This window comes from Helicoverpa armigera, chromosome 14 (assembly GCF_030705265.1).
Source record: "Helicoverpa armigera isolate CAAS_96S chromosome 14, ASM3070526v1, whole genome shotgun sequence".
Taxonomy (NCBI): Eukaryota; Metazoa; Arthropoda; class Insecta; order Lepidoptera; family Noctuidae; genus Helicoverpa; species Helicoverpa armigera.
In genome coordinates, this window is record NC_087133.1 from 5638500 (window position 1) to 5657467 (window position 18968).

Sequence of the window (18968 nt, forward strand, 5' to 3'; positions counted from 1 at the left end):
TGGCTAAACATTAATTAACATCGTGGCAAGCATTACAACGTAGTTTGTATGTAGTACAAAGAAAATTAATGATGTTAATTATTCATTCAGTCATTTGAAATGGGAATTTAATAAGTACATATTTTGAGATCAATCCTTATATTCTACTTACCTATTTCGCAAAATATTCTGGAAAAAGTTTTAAATTACCTACCTTCTAAGTAAGCACCACTGCAAGGCACTACTGCCGCACGAAACTTAAAAATAACCCTCCCATCGCGCCTGGGAAAAAAGAAAAAGAGTAATTTATTGCATTTTTATTCGATGAGTGACCGGACGCACCGACCACAATAACTGTAACATGATATCAAGTTTGAAGATGTACGGAACCTTACAAAGTCGAGTTCACTCGGAACTCCATACATGCACCTATCTCTGTATGGTCTTGCAATAGAACTGGTAAAGCACTGATAATTTATTGCTACCGTTATAATTACTTTCATATACAGACAATATTGTTAAATCATAAAAGGTCAGAGAGATCGGTTGCTGTATTAATTCATCTCGGGAACAGTTTACGATACTTATTATTCAATAAAACTGTCGGTTAGAGGAATTAATATGTTGCTGTTTGCGCAATCAGAGTTATGTGCTACATATGGGAGAGCTGCATTGTGGCTGCTCAAGTTTTTGTTGCTATTTTCACGGTAAATATAAACTAGATTAAATAAAGTACAAAAAAGGAGAAGTTTATTTGCATGAAATGAGTTTGATACAGATGTTACATGGTTTAAGGTGCTCCTTCTCGGTAGATAGGCGTGCAAATTACAGGAGATCTTCTTACTTATCTAAATTAGCTCCTTTTACGGCCACTGGTTATCGCACGCATGCTTGCTATATTCTCCAGTAATTTGATCGTAGCGTGAATTCTTTGTTCTGTTTTATTTCTCTTTCAGTAGGATAGAATTTGTCAACTGTGATGAACGAAATATTATTTTCCTTGCTATGGTAAGCAATATCTTGACTGTTATATTAGAACGATACAAATAAATATGATTTGATTTGTCAGATTTTATTGATCCTGATTCCTCGGATGTCCAAGTACAGTAGAAATAATAAATAAATAATTAACCTACCGAGCGCAGGATTCTATAGTTTCTACAGAGAAAAAATGGCATTAATTTTGCGATATTTACAGTTATTCTCCACATTCATAAAAGTACAACTACTTACATGTAGGTACTCTAATAAAGGAATTGTAACATCCATGTACCTATCCACCTACAAACTTATTTGAAAGCCTCGTATCTCGCTGCGCAATTTGCAAAAGTCAACCGTGGAAACGGCAGGAATTATATTACTTGCAAGCAATGAACTATCCACCTGTCGCCATCCGAGCAATATTGCAGTTTTAAATCAGACACCTTATTACTCAGCCCGCACAAAACACGCCGGGCGCCCGCTCGGTGTCTATTTACAACATAAAATAATGTCACCTATGTTATCACTTACCGTATTAAACCGATATTGAAGAAAACATAAAACACTGCGCAGGTAAGTTAGTATAAATTCCTATTGTCTTACCTATCTTACATCCACCTACAATAAGTATGTGACTCCCCTTTCAGTGATGGACTGAGGTGCCAAAAGGTTAACGAGAAATTAATTTCATGAACCTACATAATAGTGAGTAAATTACGATGATACATTGGTACTGTGTGTGAAGCGCAATGTTTATAATATTATGTATGAACACCAAGATTATTACAGTTTGACCTTTGGACGACGCCTCAAGGGCTGAGCATTACCTACAACACCTTAATAACTTCAAGTGATGATCCCTTTAACGCTATATTAATCTTGTCTGCTGGGAAATTATAGGTAACAAGCTTAAGCGCACGCGCTACCTTGCCAATCAGGACATACTTCCTAGCCTCACGCGCAGGAAGTCGATGAAGGTAGACGAACCGGACTGTTGAGTTATTTTTACTTTTTCTAGCAGTCTTGTTTACATAATGAGTGTTCCTGTTGACTTATACAGAGATAAGAAACTGCTATGCTAATCTGGTGCATAACGTTATTTTATCCAATAAATAATATGATTGCAAAATTATTGTTATGAGCGCCTATTTGAGTGTAGCGGTCCGGCAATGGGCCCTTGTCCCTTTGTCTCTATTACGGGTTGTCGGGCATCGTCCTTATCTACACGTGTATCTTGTGTTAGTATCACTCTATATGGAGACCGTTGGGTATTATCACATCAGCTTGTTCCCGGCGCGGTCGCACGGTAAGGGCCTCCATTTGCATACAAGCAAATATCTCGATCTACGGCCGCTGTGCGGGCAGATTACCGTCGCAATGCTTCCGCACGCTGTATTGAATTCGGTACCAACGGTCCCGACTCCCATTACCAGTTCACGTTTACTTGTTAGTGTGATTCTCAAATGATAACAATCGCCCCGGTTGCGGCCCGAGCATAATAACAACCAGGAATAAGCCCGTTCAGCTATCCTTGCAAATAATGATCTATGAAAATAATGGCCAGATTGTGGAATTATAATATGTAGCTAATTCATGTAGTGCTGTCTATCAAGAATACAGTCAGCGGTATTTATAGTTCGTAAGAATCATTGTAACAATATACCCGGGCTAATAATTCGTAACTGTATGTAGTCGTTATGTCTCGGAATGGCTGGACTAAAGATTCAGAATAAATAGCCAATATAGTTCTAAGGAACGTGACAAGAATAACGAGCATTAGAATATCTGGGTCTATAATAAAGTAGATACACACTAGAAATTGGTCACTTGGGTAATTAATGTCTAAGAATAATCTACGTTACCACTCTATAACAAAGCGCATTAACGCCTACACGGAAAGCGCGAGCAATGTGTTTAAATTATATTAATACAAACATCGCAAATCAGGCACCTATAATCCGAAGGAAGGTTGAACTTATGTGCTCCAATAAAATTAAGAGTAGAGATTAAATACCGTATATTTTATTAATTAACAATTTGAATGGAATGTTTTGCCCATTCTATATTTTTAAGAATGTTTGCTGCGTCGGGTCAACCTAACTTTCGATTTACGGATAGGTCGAAGGAGTTTTTGCCACAACACCGACAGGGAGGCAGGAGCAAAGAGATAACGGGGACATTAGCGCTAAACGTGTACTAACCCGGAGTACACAGGATTCGCCATGTACCTCTGTGTAGGGGAAGCAGAGAAACGCAGTAGGGTCAACTGCAAATGCGTGGGAAGCGGGCGCCGGCCACCATACGACCAATACATTACTATATATCCATATAATTAACTATATAATAATACGTATCCGCTCTTGTCATGCTACACGTCGTTCAGATTGTGGCTTCAATTGCACAGAATTCGATGAGCTTCCTGTAACTACAACACGCATTTTGCTACCTTGTAAGTGGCAGCTTGAAAGCTAGACGAGGTAACGGGCACTTACTACTTACATGCACTTACACATTGATTGCTAGTTAGCATAATATGTTCTTTGAGTTCTATATTCGATTGCGATGCTGCCATTCAGAATGAGATAACTTTGTAAGCCAGTGTTTTGCTAAACTAATGAAACAAAATATTTCCCTGATGATAGCAGTCAACATGAAACAAAGGTTAAATTCAGACCTTGAGTGGAACAATAAAGTTTCCAATATTGCGAAAGTAGGTAATTGATGTCGGCTTGCACTTATGAAAAGCTATGTCGAAGGTTAAAGACCAAGGATGAGTATTAGGTTAAATATAGAGGGTGGGCGCGGTTATTGTGAGTAAATAAAGCGTAAGGGGAAGGTAGATAGTAGTTGACAGAGGTCACGTTAGTCCGCCGGCGGCTGTAGGGCTCACCCATGCCCTGTTGACCCACAGCCTCACAGCGCAACTAGCTCCATAAATCGTTGGAGATGACAACTAACTAGCGTCCGCCCATACTTATAACTGGGATCCCATACTCCTAAATGTATTTAACTGCAGTTTGTTCATACCGGTTATTACTTTTAAGCTGGTATGCTTGCAGTAATGTACGTAATATGCTTCAGCAATGGTGCACAATTGTGTGGAGGCTATTCTTTGTTCAAAGCTCATAGAACAATTAATTAAATCAAATTGTTAGTCGATACTATTTACTTTTTAAACAAAAAAATTAGGTAATATAAAGAATGGTAAACTTACGTGAGACATAGTAGGCAGGAACTAAAGCTTTGTGAAAACTTTTTTTATAAAATGGTAAAAAAAAATATTTACTTAAGCACGATCAAAATGTTATAGCATTCGCATATTTTCAAAAAAGGAAAAGAAATGTAATGACTTAGGACATAGATTACATTCAGTCTAAAATATCGGAAATCTATGATGATTCCACAATAACATTTTCATGTAAAGGGTTGCCAAGACGAGCCTGCACTATCAAAAGTAATCAATACCAGATAAGCCCGACTCGACTGTCAAGGACTGCTACGACTGCTGTCAAGGAGCTGTCAAGGACATCAATATATATAATAAATAAATATTAATTTGAACCGCAAAACCTAGACTTATGCCGCAAATTACTGCAGGAAAGCTCAGCAATGAGAACACAAAAGTGAAATGTAAATAAATAAATCACCAAGAACAAGGTGATTACAAGAATAACGGCATAGTGCTCCACCTGTCATTCCTGTCGTCTGCAATTAATTTTGCATAAAAAAATTTCAATTTCATCCAGTTATTCATATTTATATCCACGGATCTCTAAAAATATTCAACAGCTGCGCCACGATGCACGGCGCAGCGCGGCGGCGCCTCCGGTGGCGTCCTGATGCGTCACCAGTGACACCAGGTGTCAAAAATGACTTTCAGTTTTTCTGTGTTTTATTAATTTATGTTTATTTCTAATTTACTAGAGTAAGTTTACTGTTTTTTTTACATGTTATATAGTGACGCATGTAGTGATGGTGGAAGTCAGCCTGCCACATCGCTGGAAGGATCAGTGAGATGCCCCCACTGCCCACAAGCACGTTTTTTTAAAGGTGAACGGGGTTTGAAGGTGCACTGTGGCAAGGTTCATAAACCTCACGGTGTGCCTTCGGCCCCCATATCCTTACCTAGTACCCCATCTAATCCTGATCCCACCCCCATTTGGCAACAGCTATGTAAATTGAAAAATTCCATACCCGTTTTAAAAAGAGTTCCTCGAGGCGCGAGACCATCCGTGGCAGCGTGTTTGGCACGATGCGTCTCTCTCGTCGTCCGAGAGAACTCTGAACGTGCTTGGGAGCGGTTACTTACCTTTCCCTATAAGATACTACATGTCCAAAAAAATTTGGCCTCCAAAAAAACCCTAACAGCCCAAGTTAAAGAGAACTGTAATAGTCCTTCTACTTCTTTTGACCCAAAATTTACAGCACAGTTTTCCCACAAAGGACTCTTGCATCATGTAGAGTCAAAATTAGGGGAAGGTGACATAAGGGGTGCCGCTAGAATTCTTTTCAGTAGTGATGTGGTTGCGCCGTGCTCCCCAGAGACTGTTGCAGCTCTGGAGAGTAAACACCCGGCAGCATCGGATGACCTCTCCTTCCCCGACCCTCCTGCCCCAGACTCAGATAATCTATCAATTACAGCCAACCAATTGTGCGCTGCTGTCGGCTCCTTCCGGAGCGGCTCTGCCGGTGGCCTCGACGGCTTGACGCCGCAGCACCTTAAGGATCTGACGTGCTCAAGCGCCGGGGAAGCTGGTGAGTCGCTTTTGAAGGAGCTGACAGCCCTTATTAACCTAATGCTCTCCGGCAATGTGAACGGAGCCGTCATCGACGTTTTGTATGGCGCCAATTTATGTGCCCTGCGTAAAAAAGATGGCGGCATCCGTCCCATTGCCGTGGGATGCACATATCGACGTATCGCAGCCAAGTTTGGCTGTGCCTACTACAAAGAAACCCTGGCCGCCAAATTTCAGCCCTTACAACTAGGTTTTGGCTCGAAGGGGGGTTGTGAGGCTGCGGTACACGCCCTTTCCACGTATGTAAATAGCGGGAAAGGCGAGGTCATCCTTAAGGTTGACATTAGGAACGCCTTTAACTCCGTAAATAGAGATACCTTGTTGACGGAAGTTAAAAATGAAATTCCAAAATTATATAAATTTCTTTGGCAGTGTTATAGACATTCAACTAAATTACTCTATAAAGACAAAGTTCTAGATTCGGCCGTCGGATGTCAACAAGGTGATCCTCTGGGGCCTGCCATTTTCAGCTTGGCTATTAACCCTATCATTCGACAGCTAAATTCTAAATTTAATGTGTGGTACCTCGATGATGGGATCCTAGGAGGCGACGCAGATACTGTAGCTGACGACTTTAGATTATTAATACAAAAATTCGACTCCATTGGCTTACAACTAAATTTATCAAAATGTGAAATCTTCATCCCTGATAACAACCAACAAGTCTTTTCGAAATTCCAATCCATAGCTCCAAATTTGACAGTACTAGAAAAAAGTTCCCTTCGCCTCCTGGGATCACCTATTCTCGATGAGTCCTTCACCAGTTATATTAACGAGAAAATTCAAAATTTTAACGATGTTTCAGAGAGATTATACAAAATCAGTATACATTCGGCCTTCACTTTGATTCGGTACTGTTGTTTTGGACCAAAATTTACTTATATTCTTCGCTCCTCACATATATGGAAGCACCCACAAGTTTTGGACAAAGTTGACCAAATTATCAGAAGCACCCTCACCTCCATCCTCAATGTGGCCTTGGACGATCGAGCCTGGCAGCAAGCTGCACTCCCAATACGCATGGGAGGTCTCGGCGTCCGCAAAATTTCAAGTGTTAGTTTACCGGCATTCCTCTCCTCGGTTCACAGTACTGATACATTAACCAGAAAGATATTGTCGTCTTCTGCACTGGTTGATGTTGAAGTACCGTGTTTGACCGATGCGCTGGATGCCTGGAAAATGGCTACTCCCAATACGGATTTGCCCGGCAACCGCTGCTCTCAGAGACAATGGGACGGGCCGCTCTGTAGCACTATACGGAATAATCTATTAAATACGTGTAATAGTGCTGCTGAGCGTGCCCGTTTGTTGGCTGTGGGAGAGTGGGAGTCGGGCCTCTGGTTACAGGCGATCCCGTCATCTAGCATAGGCACTATGCTGGATGACACAACGTTCCGCATCGCTACATGCTTACGGTTAGGCGCTCCCTGTGTTGCTCCGCATCGCTGTCATTGCGGTGAAGCCGTCGACAGCCTCGGGCACCATGGTCTGTCGTGCTGCAGAAGTGCTGGTCGTATTGCACGGCATGCCAGCATTAACGACATTATCCGTCGTGCTCTTTCCACCGCCGGCGTACCAGCCGTGTTAGAGCCTAATGGACTGGTACGTGACGATGGAAAGAGGCCAGATGGTATGACGTTGTTGCCATGGAAGTTGGGTAGGCCCTTGGTGTGGGATGCAACGTGCGTCGACACCCTGGCGCCATCGCATCTTCCCTGCACGGCAGGTCATGCTGGTGCGGCTGCTGCTTCTGCTGAGACCACCAAGCGGCGCAAGTATAGTAACCTTATTGGGAACTATACTTTTGAGCCGTTTGGGGTCGAAACGCTTGGACCATGGGGCCCGAGTACGCGGTTACTTTATAAGGACATCGCGAAAAGGCTTGTCGACGCTTCGCGTGACCAGAGGGCTGGCTTATTCTTCGGACAAAGAATTAGCATTGCCATTCAACGTGGCAATGCAGCCAGTCTTCTGGGCACGTTTCCGGAGGACAGTGATGCGGAGGAATTCTTCGACGCCTGATCGATGCTCTTTTATATTTTATGTTTTATGTTTATATATATTTTGTATATAGTATTTTATTTTTAGTTTTGTATAAAGATAAGTAGTTTAAGTTTGTATATATGTATAGTGTGTACATTGTAGAAATAGATTATAAAAATAAATCTGAGTAATGGTGATTTTTTATATCAATATTTCCTTAGATAAGCCCTAATTTTACGTATAGCTAAGTCACGGTGAAATTCTTGATAATATGTCAGCCGCGGGAAAAGGGTTTACAGTTTGTTTTACATGTACTGTTGTTTGTAATACAAACCCTATACCTTCCTCAGTCAGAATGCGTGTCTTGACCATTTTATTTCAAAAGCTATGTATAGCAATGTATAAATAGGTAAACGATACTGAGTATTTAAAAGTTCTATTTTTTTTGTTCATGTAAGTACTAATATTAGCTTCCACACCACACACTAGTTTCGAGGACTACACCTTAAACTTTTTTCCTTCGGAATCCATTTTTGGATTGGGAATCCTCTTGTGTTGTTATACTATAATAACATATCGCACCATGTATCAACATAATCCAATATTATGTTATTGAGCTATTTTAGGATTTATGGGATACATTAACTAACATATTGATGTGAGTAAAAATAAATATATCTTTATTTAAGTTAATATTTTTTTTCTGAAAGGAAAACTTTTTCATGGCACTGATAACTTACTATCATTCCTCGCAAAATATAGCTTATACCTAGATGGCTTATAGAGCAATGATTGCTGAGCGAATAGTCAGCGTAAAAAACAATTTACCAATGGCTTCAATTCATGTATTTTAAGTTATTTCTACTCATTATAATAATCGGATAACGAGTCTCGGATCCCCGAACTCAATTCCCGCAAAATTGCTATCGCTCTCGCTGTAGCTTCCGCTGACGCTACGTCCGACGTTACCGTAGTGTCTCTCATACAAGTGGTAGACAGGTGCTCGGCCGTGGTCGCAATTTGGCTGATGACTTTCTACTATAGGACGCAGCCTGCGAACAACTGACTATCGGCGAGGGGCTTTCGTTCTAACAGAAAGAGGCCCCTTGAGATGGTGGCCTAATATAGTGTGCGCCTCTTACATTGTAGGAACTGCGGCCTCTGGGTGGTGAGCACAATAAATTGAGAGAGTAAAACCCTTCTTCTTTGTCCTGAAGAATAAAATAAGCCCACACGCTATATTCTGTGGAGGAGTTCCATCGACTCACCATAACCATCTTCTTCCTCGTCTCGTATGGTAAAATAACAGAAACAACATAAAACTCCTACTGCATTCACCTAGGATAACCTATTTAAGGATTTAACTGGGATGATTTTCTGAAACCACGGATAAATACCACTTCAATAAATTAGTATTCTACTTCAAATCCATAGACAAGACTGTGTAAAATAGTTGACGCCGACAAGAATATCAGCGACGAGTATCCAAACATACGTGATACGGACGAACGTCATTGACGTATATGTGTATGATAAAAATGGTGCCCGTTTACCAGCTGGCATCTAGTCTTTATTGATATAGAATTGACATTGTGATGATATAAATCGTGTAGCATGGCGTCAGTTCTTGATTTAGTTAAACACTACCAGCATACAATAGAGAAATATCAAAGCGACGAGCATAAAGTAAGTTTCCATTTTGATCATCTTCCATTTGGTGTGATTCCCACATAAATTAGATAATTCCTGAATAATTTCATTGCACTATTACGTCGTAATTTACTTATCCGATATTTTCAAAAGGACATATCTTATCGTTACTAAAATCACAAAGTAACATTTGTTTGATCATTATGAAATATGGTGCAGCTAAAACTGAACACTGAACATATGCATGGTGATGTCGTAGTAGTTCCACCAGCTAAAGCACTGTCATCTTATGAATTAAAACATTCATAGTACTAGTAACAGCCTAACACCATCAACGTTTCCTTATATTTCAGGTTTTAAAATGTATAGACAAGTTGTTCAACTTGTCTGTGACAGTGCAGCATCTGCAGGAGACCGGGGTCGGTCGCACGGTGAATGCCTTGCGCAAGGAGCCAGGCGACGTGGGCCAGGCGGCGCGCTCGCTGGTGTACAAGTGGAAGTTGATGGTGGCTGCCGAGGAGAGTGATCACGACACAGACCAGAACAATGACAGTGAGCAAAATAAATTTTAAACTATTGCATATTCGGTAACATAGAATCGTGTGCTTCATTTGATAGAAATCTTGGCATGCTACTGCTTAATTTTCGTGTATTATTGTTTACAAACAACTAAGTTGAAAACATTGCATTGTTTTTGTTGTTGTGGAATTAATTTGTTGTAGTATGTTAAATTATTGGAATGACAGTGTGATGAAGGAAACTTTTATTATTAAGCATGACACTCTTCTGTTCTTGTTAGTTGGTCACAGAAATATACAGAAATAGTTTTATAGTCTGCGGTTGCCCGTCTTGATAACTTTCCATACTGTTCTCTTAGTTTTCCTAACTTGAAAATGAAAATGCACTTGAAAATGGTTCTTATGATGTATGTTTTGAGTTGGTGAATGATTGGTGACAAGTGTCTATTGGGATTATTCAGTAAACGATAGAACAACTACCACTAAGTTTAATGTAGTTGTTTTCCTCAACCATTGATTTGCATTGTCCTTCAAAAAATCTCATGGAAATTGTGATAAACCGATCATATTGAGTAGACCAAACAAAATTATTCATGAGATATTCATTTATGTGTTGTCGCAGTATAGCTAGTGCATATATTTTCTTAATTGTAATTAAAATTATATTTTTTGGTTATTTTCAATGTGCAATCTCGTGCTAGGTCACATTTAGTAGTGTCATTTAGTCAATAACTCAGAAATTGATGAATTCACTTAAATTGTGTTTTGTTTGTAGAATGAGTAAAATTTTATTTATTGTCTAAAGTTTTACATAATTTAATGTTTTAAGTTCAATTTTAATTTCATCACATACCTATAATTAATTTAATAGTTACATGTTTTTAATGAAATATATATTTTTTAATTATTATTTAATTTTATTTTGAATTCCTTATGTCTTTGCAAGGTACACAGTATCATGATCTTTCTGAAGGTATAAGTAGTTTGTGTGATTTAGTATTCAAATAAATACTACAATTTATATAATAAAAATCCTTCAAAATATGCATCTAACTTAGCTAGATTTTTTACAAAAGCAAATTTTTAACACCCTACATAATCACAGTAATCATGAAATGTTTACTATGAAACATTATTTTACTAGTTTTTTTCTGCTATTCATAGTAAATAACTGCGGTCGCTGTACCTTCATATTTGCCTAAGAAATAATATTTCAAGCCCTAATATTAAAAAAAACATGATTCTGCAAAGCTTAAGTCTAACACAAAACAGCAACCAACTGTTGTACTATTGTGCTAATTAGGCCAACTCCACATTAGCATGAAAGCATTTCACTTTCAAGAATTACTTAGTTAATAGACTAGACACTACAAGTTATGCATTACAGTGGGACAATGTTTACTTAGGTTTAGTAAGCGCAAGTGTATGTTTAGCTAAACACAACAGTCCTACTTTGCCAACATTTATTCATATATTTGTTCACAGGCCGAGTATGATATAATGGTTCACATAATACATAGTGCATACCTAATGCAAGAACTAGTCGAGACTTGTTTAAGAAATGTAGGAACTATCTTTATTTATGAGTGTATTATTCTATTTCAGCTACAACGCAAAATGGACATGGACATGGACATGGAAGTGGGAAGGAGTCCGATGAAAACAACCAGTCTAGGCACAAGTCTGAGAGGTCACACTCCTCGTCAAAATCTAAAGACCACAGAGAAACTAATGGGAATTACAGCGGGAGCAAGCGAAGACACAATAGCAGTGAGGTAAGTTAATCTAGATTTAAGATCATTTCTGACAATCACACTTAATCGGTTGAGCATTCCAAATAAAGTAATAAATTGGGTTGTCCGTAAAAGGCTGATCGCATGATAGCAATAAACATAATAATGAAAAAAATTGGGTTGTAGAAAAATAATTATTTTTGTTGGATACTGCAGTAAGTAGAAGCTGCAACTAACAACATAAATGTGCTTTGTAAATCATGTTCATGAAAACTGTGAAGTACTTTATCTGTGGTTACAATATCTCTTGTGCAATAATACTGACAAAGCATTTCACTAGAGATAATAGTTGTTTTTACTAAACCACATCCTTGGTTTACCTCATATATTTATATATTTACCTACTGCTGATAGGCAAAATTAATTTGACCTAACTTTGGCAAAAATTGCAATACTGCTTGTTGCAATGTGGTATTGCAACAATAATATGAACACTCCAATAAACTAAACTAAAAACTAAATATATAATTTCCAATTCATATTCTAATTGCATCCTTCAATCCTTTTAAGAAAAATTGGTGCAAAATTAACAAAAAAATGATTAGGTGATGAAACACAATTTCATCATAAGCATAATATGAAATTTTCAGAACTGTTTAAAATATGAGAGCACCAAATATAGAATCGATGTTAAAATTATTTCAGGAGGAAGAATCCAACAGCAAACGGTCAAAACATTCTAGTTCTAGTGAGGATGATTACAAAAGAAAATCTCACAGCAGGAGCAAGAAATCAGAGTCAGACAGTGACAGTAATGACGATAGTGATGGATCTCAAAGTGACGATAGTGACTCAGACATGTCAGACTCCTCGCAAGAAGAGGTAAAGGTCAAACAAGAAATTAAGAAAGAACCAACTAGTAGCCATAAGTCTTCATCTAAGCATTCGTCACACGATGACCATGCAGATCACAAGTCATCCAGTTCAAACAGGCACCATGAGCCAGACAAACACTCCAAACACCACAGCTCACAGTCAAAAGAGATTCATTCCTCAGAAAGACATTCGTCCTCGAAAGAAAAGTCTCACAGTTCAGACAAACACAAAAGTTCAAAGGAGAAAGAATCCAGTTCAGAAAAGAAACACAAAATAGATCACAAATCTGATGCAGAGAAAAATCACAAAGAGTCAAAGTCGTCTACTAGGCATAGTAGTTCAGACAAGCATACTTCATCGGAGAAGCATAATAACTCTGAAAAACACAGTAGTTCTGAAAAACATAGGTCAAGTAGCTCCCACAAGTCTGACAGTGGGTCTGACAAAAACAAAGGAAGTTCCGATAAACACAGCAAGTCAGAGAAACATAAATCATCGAGTCACTCGCATGCGCCAGAAAAAGAAAAGCACAAGAGTTCGTCCGAAAAGGAACTTTCTAAACAGAAAATGAAAGAAAGCTCTAGTAATAGTAGTAGTTCTAAGGAAAAACATAGTTCCTCAAGCAAGGAAAAGTCAAAAGATAGGAGTAGCTCTTCAAAGGAGAAGTCGAGTAGTCATAGTAGTGAGAAAAAACATTCTTCGTCGAGTGAAAATAAGTCGAATAGTAGTAGCAGTAAGAGTCATTCAGAGAAGAATGATGAAAGGAGTGACAAGAAATCAAAGCATAGATCAAGTTCCTCTTCAAAAAGCAGTAAGTCAAGCAAGAACGAAGAAGTACCAAAGAAAAAAGTTCAAATACAACCAAGTGAGGACAGCGATGATGGAATCGACTGTGGATCAGGTAATTAACCGGTTTTTTTATATCCAATATTTGCCAAGCTTTCTCCCAACTATGCTGGGGTTGGCTTCCAGTCTAAAGAGATAAAATTGAGTACCAGTGTTTTACATGGAGTGACTGCCAATCTGACCTCATCAACCCAGTGCCCGAGCAACCCAATACCCCTTGGAAAGATTAGTTGTCTGACTTTGTGGCATCTACCTGCCTGTAACAACTGCCAAAGATGTTCAAATGAGAGCCGGGCCCCACGATTTTTTTTTAACATGTGTACCTACTTCTTGTTTAATTGTATTTCATTTATTTTCAGGTGCCAGTTTTGCTGAAGCACTTGGCATGATCAGTCCCGCTAAACCTAAAAAGAAAACATTGAAGGATGCAGCTTCACCCAACAATGACGTAAGTTGAGACGCTATTAAAAACTTCTTTCTGATATTTATCACTATAATAACATCTTGACGGGAATGTGACCAGAATTTATTCACATTTTCCTGTTGGTTTTCCTTGTATCAGATGGCGTGTTTTATAGATATGCGTCATGATGTTTACAACCAAATATATCCAATCCATTACCTACATAGCTATCTATGGCGGTTGATATACATACTTACTATTTACTCTTATGTTATAAGGAGGGAAGGAGGCTGATAAGTTATACGTATGCATAGTATTTTGTGTAGATACGAAGCTTGAATAATCCAGATGTTTTTCAGCTGCCAAAAGATTATGCCGTTTTAAAAATCATAAAATCATAATCTTTTTAAACTTTTACTGAAGAAGTATTATTATTGTTGTCATTGAGTTTTAAGACAAATTTTAATAAATGTTTATTTTTTGTTTCTCTGCAGCTAAGCCCAGCCGCATTATTAGCTCCCACAGCTAAACTAGCGCCATTGCCCGCGCTAGAGATCTCGGCCTTACCAGAGATATCGCCCAACTACAAACCTCGCCCACCGCCACGACCTTTACCGCATTTCAGTGACGAAGACGCCATGAGTGCTGTCATTTCGTCCAAAAACCAAAGGTAAGACTAAAATTGTATATTTTTTGGAAATAATAATGTGAAAGGAACTTTTTGGAACTAAAAATAAAAACAAGAGTATACATCTGTGACCACCTAATTAAGGCCTGGGTTGCCATGCATTTTCATTTGGAATTCCCATACATACAAAAAAAGTCATTTGTTTATTGGGCGCCTATTGATTCCGCGTTATTCGTTATTTTCAGAACCAAAGTATATTCAGGCAACAAAGTTATAGGGAAGATACCGTCGCTTTACGAAATGTGCGTAAACGTCCTTCAAGAACATATTGATGGTAAGTTTTTATTATTCGTAGTATTTATTTATAAAGCTCATTTCGTATACTCAATACATAATTCAGTAATTTCAAAACTAGGTACTTCCTGAACGTCGTATAGTCTTATTGTAACATAAATAATCGCAGGGGTCCCATATTCTTTCTACAGTATCTTTTTGAAACATCGTACATATTTTCTTCAGATACCTTTAATTAAAAAAAATTAAAAGAACAGTTTGAAATTCCTTCATTATATAAATACCTAAACATTAAATTCCAGCCCTTGAATACACGGGCGGAGTGCCATACGAAATTTTGAAGCCCGTCATAGACAAGGCCACGCCGCAACAACTCTTCATACTCGAGCATTACAATCCTTACCTTATGGAAGACACTGATCATCTGTGGCAGAAGTTCTGTCAGAAACACTTCAGGAATAAACAGAGACAAGAATTGGAGGCCTGGAGGGAGATGTATACGGTAAGATTTTTTTTACTGTGAGAAAAGTTTATATTGAAATTCTTTGTTCAAATCCAAAAAAGTGTTTCATTCTTATGTTCAAGTTTACAAAATTATACTTAGACAGAATGGCATAACCGTAATACACTACATAACCTAATACCGTAAAACAATAAAGTTTCACATTATACGGTTCTCTTCGTGAATATATAGGTACTCAACTCTTATGTACTAAATATACTCCCAACTCTCTTTCAGAGGTGCCAAGAAGAACAAGAAATTAGGTTGAAGTCGCTCACGGCTAACATAAAAATAGCTCAAGAAGCCAAAAAGGCGCCCATAAAACAAACTAAAATGGCGTACGTCGACTCCGTGGCAAAACCACCGCGGAACATCGCCAAAAAACAGGTAATTACCACTGAAATAATTATTTTTATTTGCTCGTCAAAATACGTTTAGAAAAAATACATTATTGTCCAGAAACGACGTTCGAGGAAACGTAAAAAAAGAATGACTTGGATTTTTTATCCACGTCGACCCAACTAAATAGTAAGTATCATCGTGTTGTCATCATATTTTTTTACTAACTTAATCGTCTAAGTAGGCAAATGGTTGGGTTGATAGTTAAAATATGGGCGTTCATTTCGGTGAAGCAAGTTTATTGGACGAGACCTTATATACACTTTTTACCAATGATGTTGGGGTCGATCTCCAACCTAGTTTAGCCAAATGCAGTTAAATATCAATATTTTGCATGGAGCGACTGCCTATCTGGCTCCCTTAACTCAGTTACCTGGGCAACCTGATACCTCTTGCTAACACTGGTTATCAGACTGGTTTTTGCTTCTGACTGACTACGTAAAAACTGCCAAAGATATTCAACAGCTGGAATCGACCAATATGTTGAGCTTTTCCATTCACGGATTGGCTGCGTCAGGCACTGCTTCACTTTATAATCGATCGATCCATGCAGCTGTTACTAAACCATCCCATATCATCTCCCGAGCCTTTTCCTAACTATGTTAGGGTCTTCCAGTGTAATCGGATGCAGCCGAGTACTAGTGTTTTACAAGCAGTGACCCTTTGGATCTGACCTCCACAACCCAGTTACCCGGGTAACCCTTGGTAACACTGGTTGTCAGACTTACTGGCTTCAGACTACCCGTAACGACTGCCAAAGATCACTCATAGCTGGGACCTACAGTTTAACGTGTCATCCGCATTGGTGTCCAAGATATACTTAGAAAGTCTGCCTGTCCTGGAATTGACACCCTCATACTCCAGAGGTTGGGTCCATATGATTGAACCATCCCATATGATTTATGTAATTTTGATTTCGTAGGCGCAGCACGGCACGGCGCGGCTGGCGACGGGCAGCCCGGCGGCGCGCGTGGCGTCGCTGGCGGCGCCCAACGTGCTGCGCGGCGGCGCCACCGCCGCCAGAGCACTCGCCGCCCTGCCATCCACCCCCGCCTCCTTCAAGCCCAAGAAAGCCCCGCTCATGGCGAAAGCCCTACAGATCATGAGAGGGCGCAAGCGATGATCCGCTTCAACTTCTACCTATGTGATCTTTTTTTGTGTCCCCTTTTAATTTTAACTTGATTAGATTGGCTATATGAAGAGATGAAAGACCTATTTTTAGTTACTACGTTTTCTGTAGGATGCAGGGTGAGGGAGTGTCAAAGTTTTACGGACTAAATTCCATCATGTTCCTTCTGGAGTCCTTCGTGTACTAGGCCCCCGGTAACTCTTCCGAATAATCCTGCCACCCCGGCAGAAACTGAAAGTCCTTGTTTTAATTTATTATAACAATATCAAAATAACTGTCCAGTTGTTGTCACATACGTCAGTCTTGAAGCTGTCATTCTAATCAAGTTAAATTTAAAAAAATATATAGGTTATGCCCTCCGCCCGAAATCGAGCGTATTTTGTTTTATTGAAGCGATTTACACATTGGATTAAAGTACCGAACGACAAATAGTGACCCTTTCAGAACAAATTCGGATAAACAAACCTCGTGTGTAGAGCGCTGCAATAAATTTTAAGTGTTTCAAGACCCTTAAATATTACGGGTGTTGTACTTTTTCTGTAGCATCAACCCTCGTATAGGATACCGATAGTGGCCCATCAATGTCTGTACATATATTTATAATGGACCATATGAAATTTTTGTGCCGACTGGTTTGTGTTTTCTTATAACTACAGCAGACGCTTCTTTTTATATTTGTAACTTTTTACTTTTTGAAACTAAGTGCATGCATGCAATTGTGATTTTCGTGATGCTTCGTTTTTATTTCGCGTTACTGTTTTAGTGTTTGGCGTATGAAATAAAATATTTGTAGATTTTCTTTCGATCTTAGCTCCACTTTAACATTGTATACGTCTTAAGCTATAGAACAAGTATAGATGGATAGATTTTAAAAAATAATAAAAAAGTAATTTATTTGTTTTCGATTTCAACATCACAGTATACTACCTCGTAGCCAAATACGCTATCAAAATAAACTTCTTTAGTAACATTTTCTTTCACAATATTTGTGTACTTGATGTAAATGTCCTTTTCTCCTTGTCCTTTTCTATTTATTCCCGAAATGTTTTTTTTATTTCGTTTTTCTTATAAATTAACGCACTGTCACAATTAACCTTGCCGGACTTATTAAGTACTTGTTCCTGTTTGAAACCAAAAAGTAGACAGTGTACAAAGGAAAATCATGTAAAATATCTAGAACAAACAAATTTTGAGCTTATCAAAACATTTGTAGTCTTTAAGTTAGTATTTAGCGTAAATTATCGGCTCTATAATCATAATATGGGACATCTAAGTCAAATGTGAAACTATCATCACATTTGTTCGTGTCATTAGAAGTTTTAACCAGATTTCTTAATATAGTCAGTATACAATGGGATGTCAGAAAAGTACCAAATGATTGGGTTGCTGTGATATGTTTGAAATAAAACATAAAATGTGATGTAGTGTTTTGTAAGACGCGAGATGAATGACTTGGTATGTATGTATTTTAAAAAGTTAAGGTAATTTTTAAACGATGTTTTAGAAACATTTTTAATTGTTTGTCGTGCACTTAAAACTACTGTTGCGAATTCGGCTACGGACTAGATAGTCAGTGTTGCCCACCGCGAGAGTAGGTCGTAACGACAATACACGTTCTTTTTTTGTCTGTGGTACCTCTGTAGTATAATTGCACGTACCTGCAGCAACACATTAACTTTGTATAAGATTCACGCAGCTATTGTAGTCATCGATTTGAACAATATTAACTACACTGTCTTTGCTAACTGTAGCCGAACTCGCAACGCTATCAATTACCCTGTATGTCTTAAATGTGACCTACAAAACTACAATGTAAAGGAAAAAAAAACAACTTTGTTTCTCGTAATTAATGTATTGTTATCGTAACATCACAGTAACAAATATATGTAATAAAGTACATATTAAGAGAAACAATAGGTACCCATAGCAATTAGCGGCAGAATAAAATTATCGATGTTGTAATCATGGTTATTTAAAAAAGAAGTAGGAAAAATATCTGTATATGAGCACACTTTAGGTCAATTTCTTGTTAATTTTTTTTTTATGTTTCGATAAAGTAAGAACGATTTCCATTATGATAAAATTCATTCTCTTAACAAAAGACTAGTAGGTATTCTTATTATATAAGTTTTGTCTTATTTACGTCTGGTTTCAGTGAAAAGATTTTAATTATTTGACCCGTATGCCATTATTTATACAGTGAAATATACTTATGTGGATTTTATGTGTTTTTTTAATCTTCAGTACAAAA

General features: G+C 38.3%; 1 protein-coding gene across 1 annotated transcript; it reads left to right on the top strand.

The window, feature by feature from the left end:
- The first annotated feature begins 9215 nt into the window (after nt 1-9215).
- On the top strand, nt 9216-18939 carry LOC110380458 (transcription elongation factor B polypeptide 3). The gene is made up of 10 exons (XM_049837014.2): nt 9216-9425; nt 9743-9941; nt 11513-11682; nt 12346-13417; nt 13722-13810; nt 14260-14435; nt 14639-14727; nt 14990-15189; nt 15427-15576; nt 16511-18939. Exons 1-10 carry the CDS (start codon nt 9354-9356, stop codon nt 16709-16711), a joined length of 2418 nt encoding a protein of 805 aa, XP_049692971.2. The 5' UTR covers nt 9216-9353; the 3' UTR covers nt 16712-18939.
- Nucleotides 18940-18968: the final 29 nt, after the last annotated feature.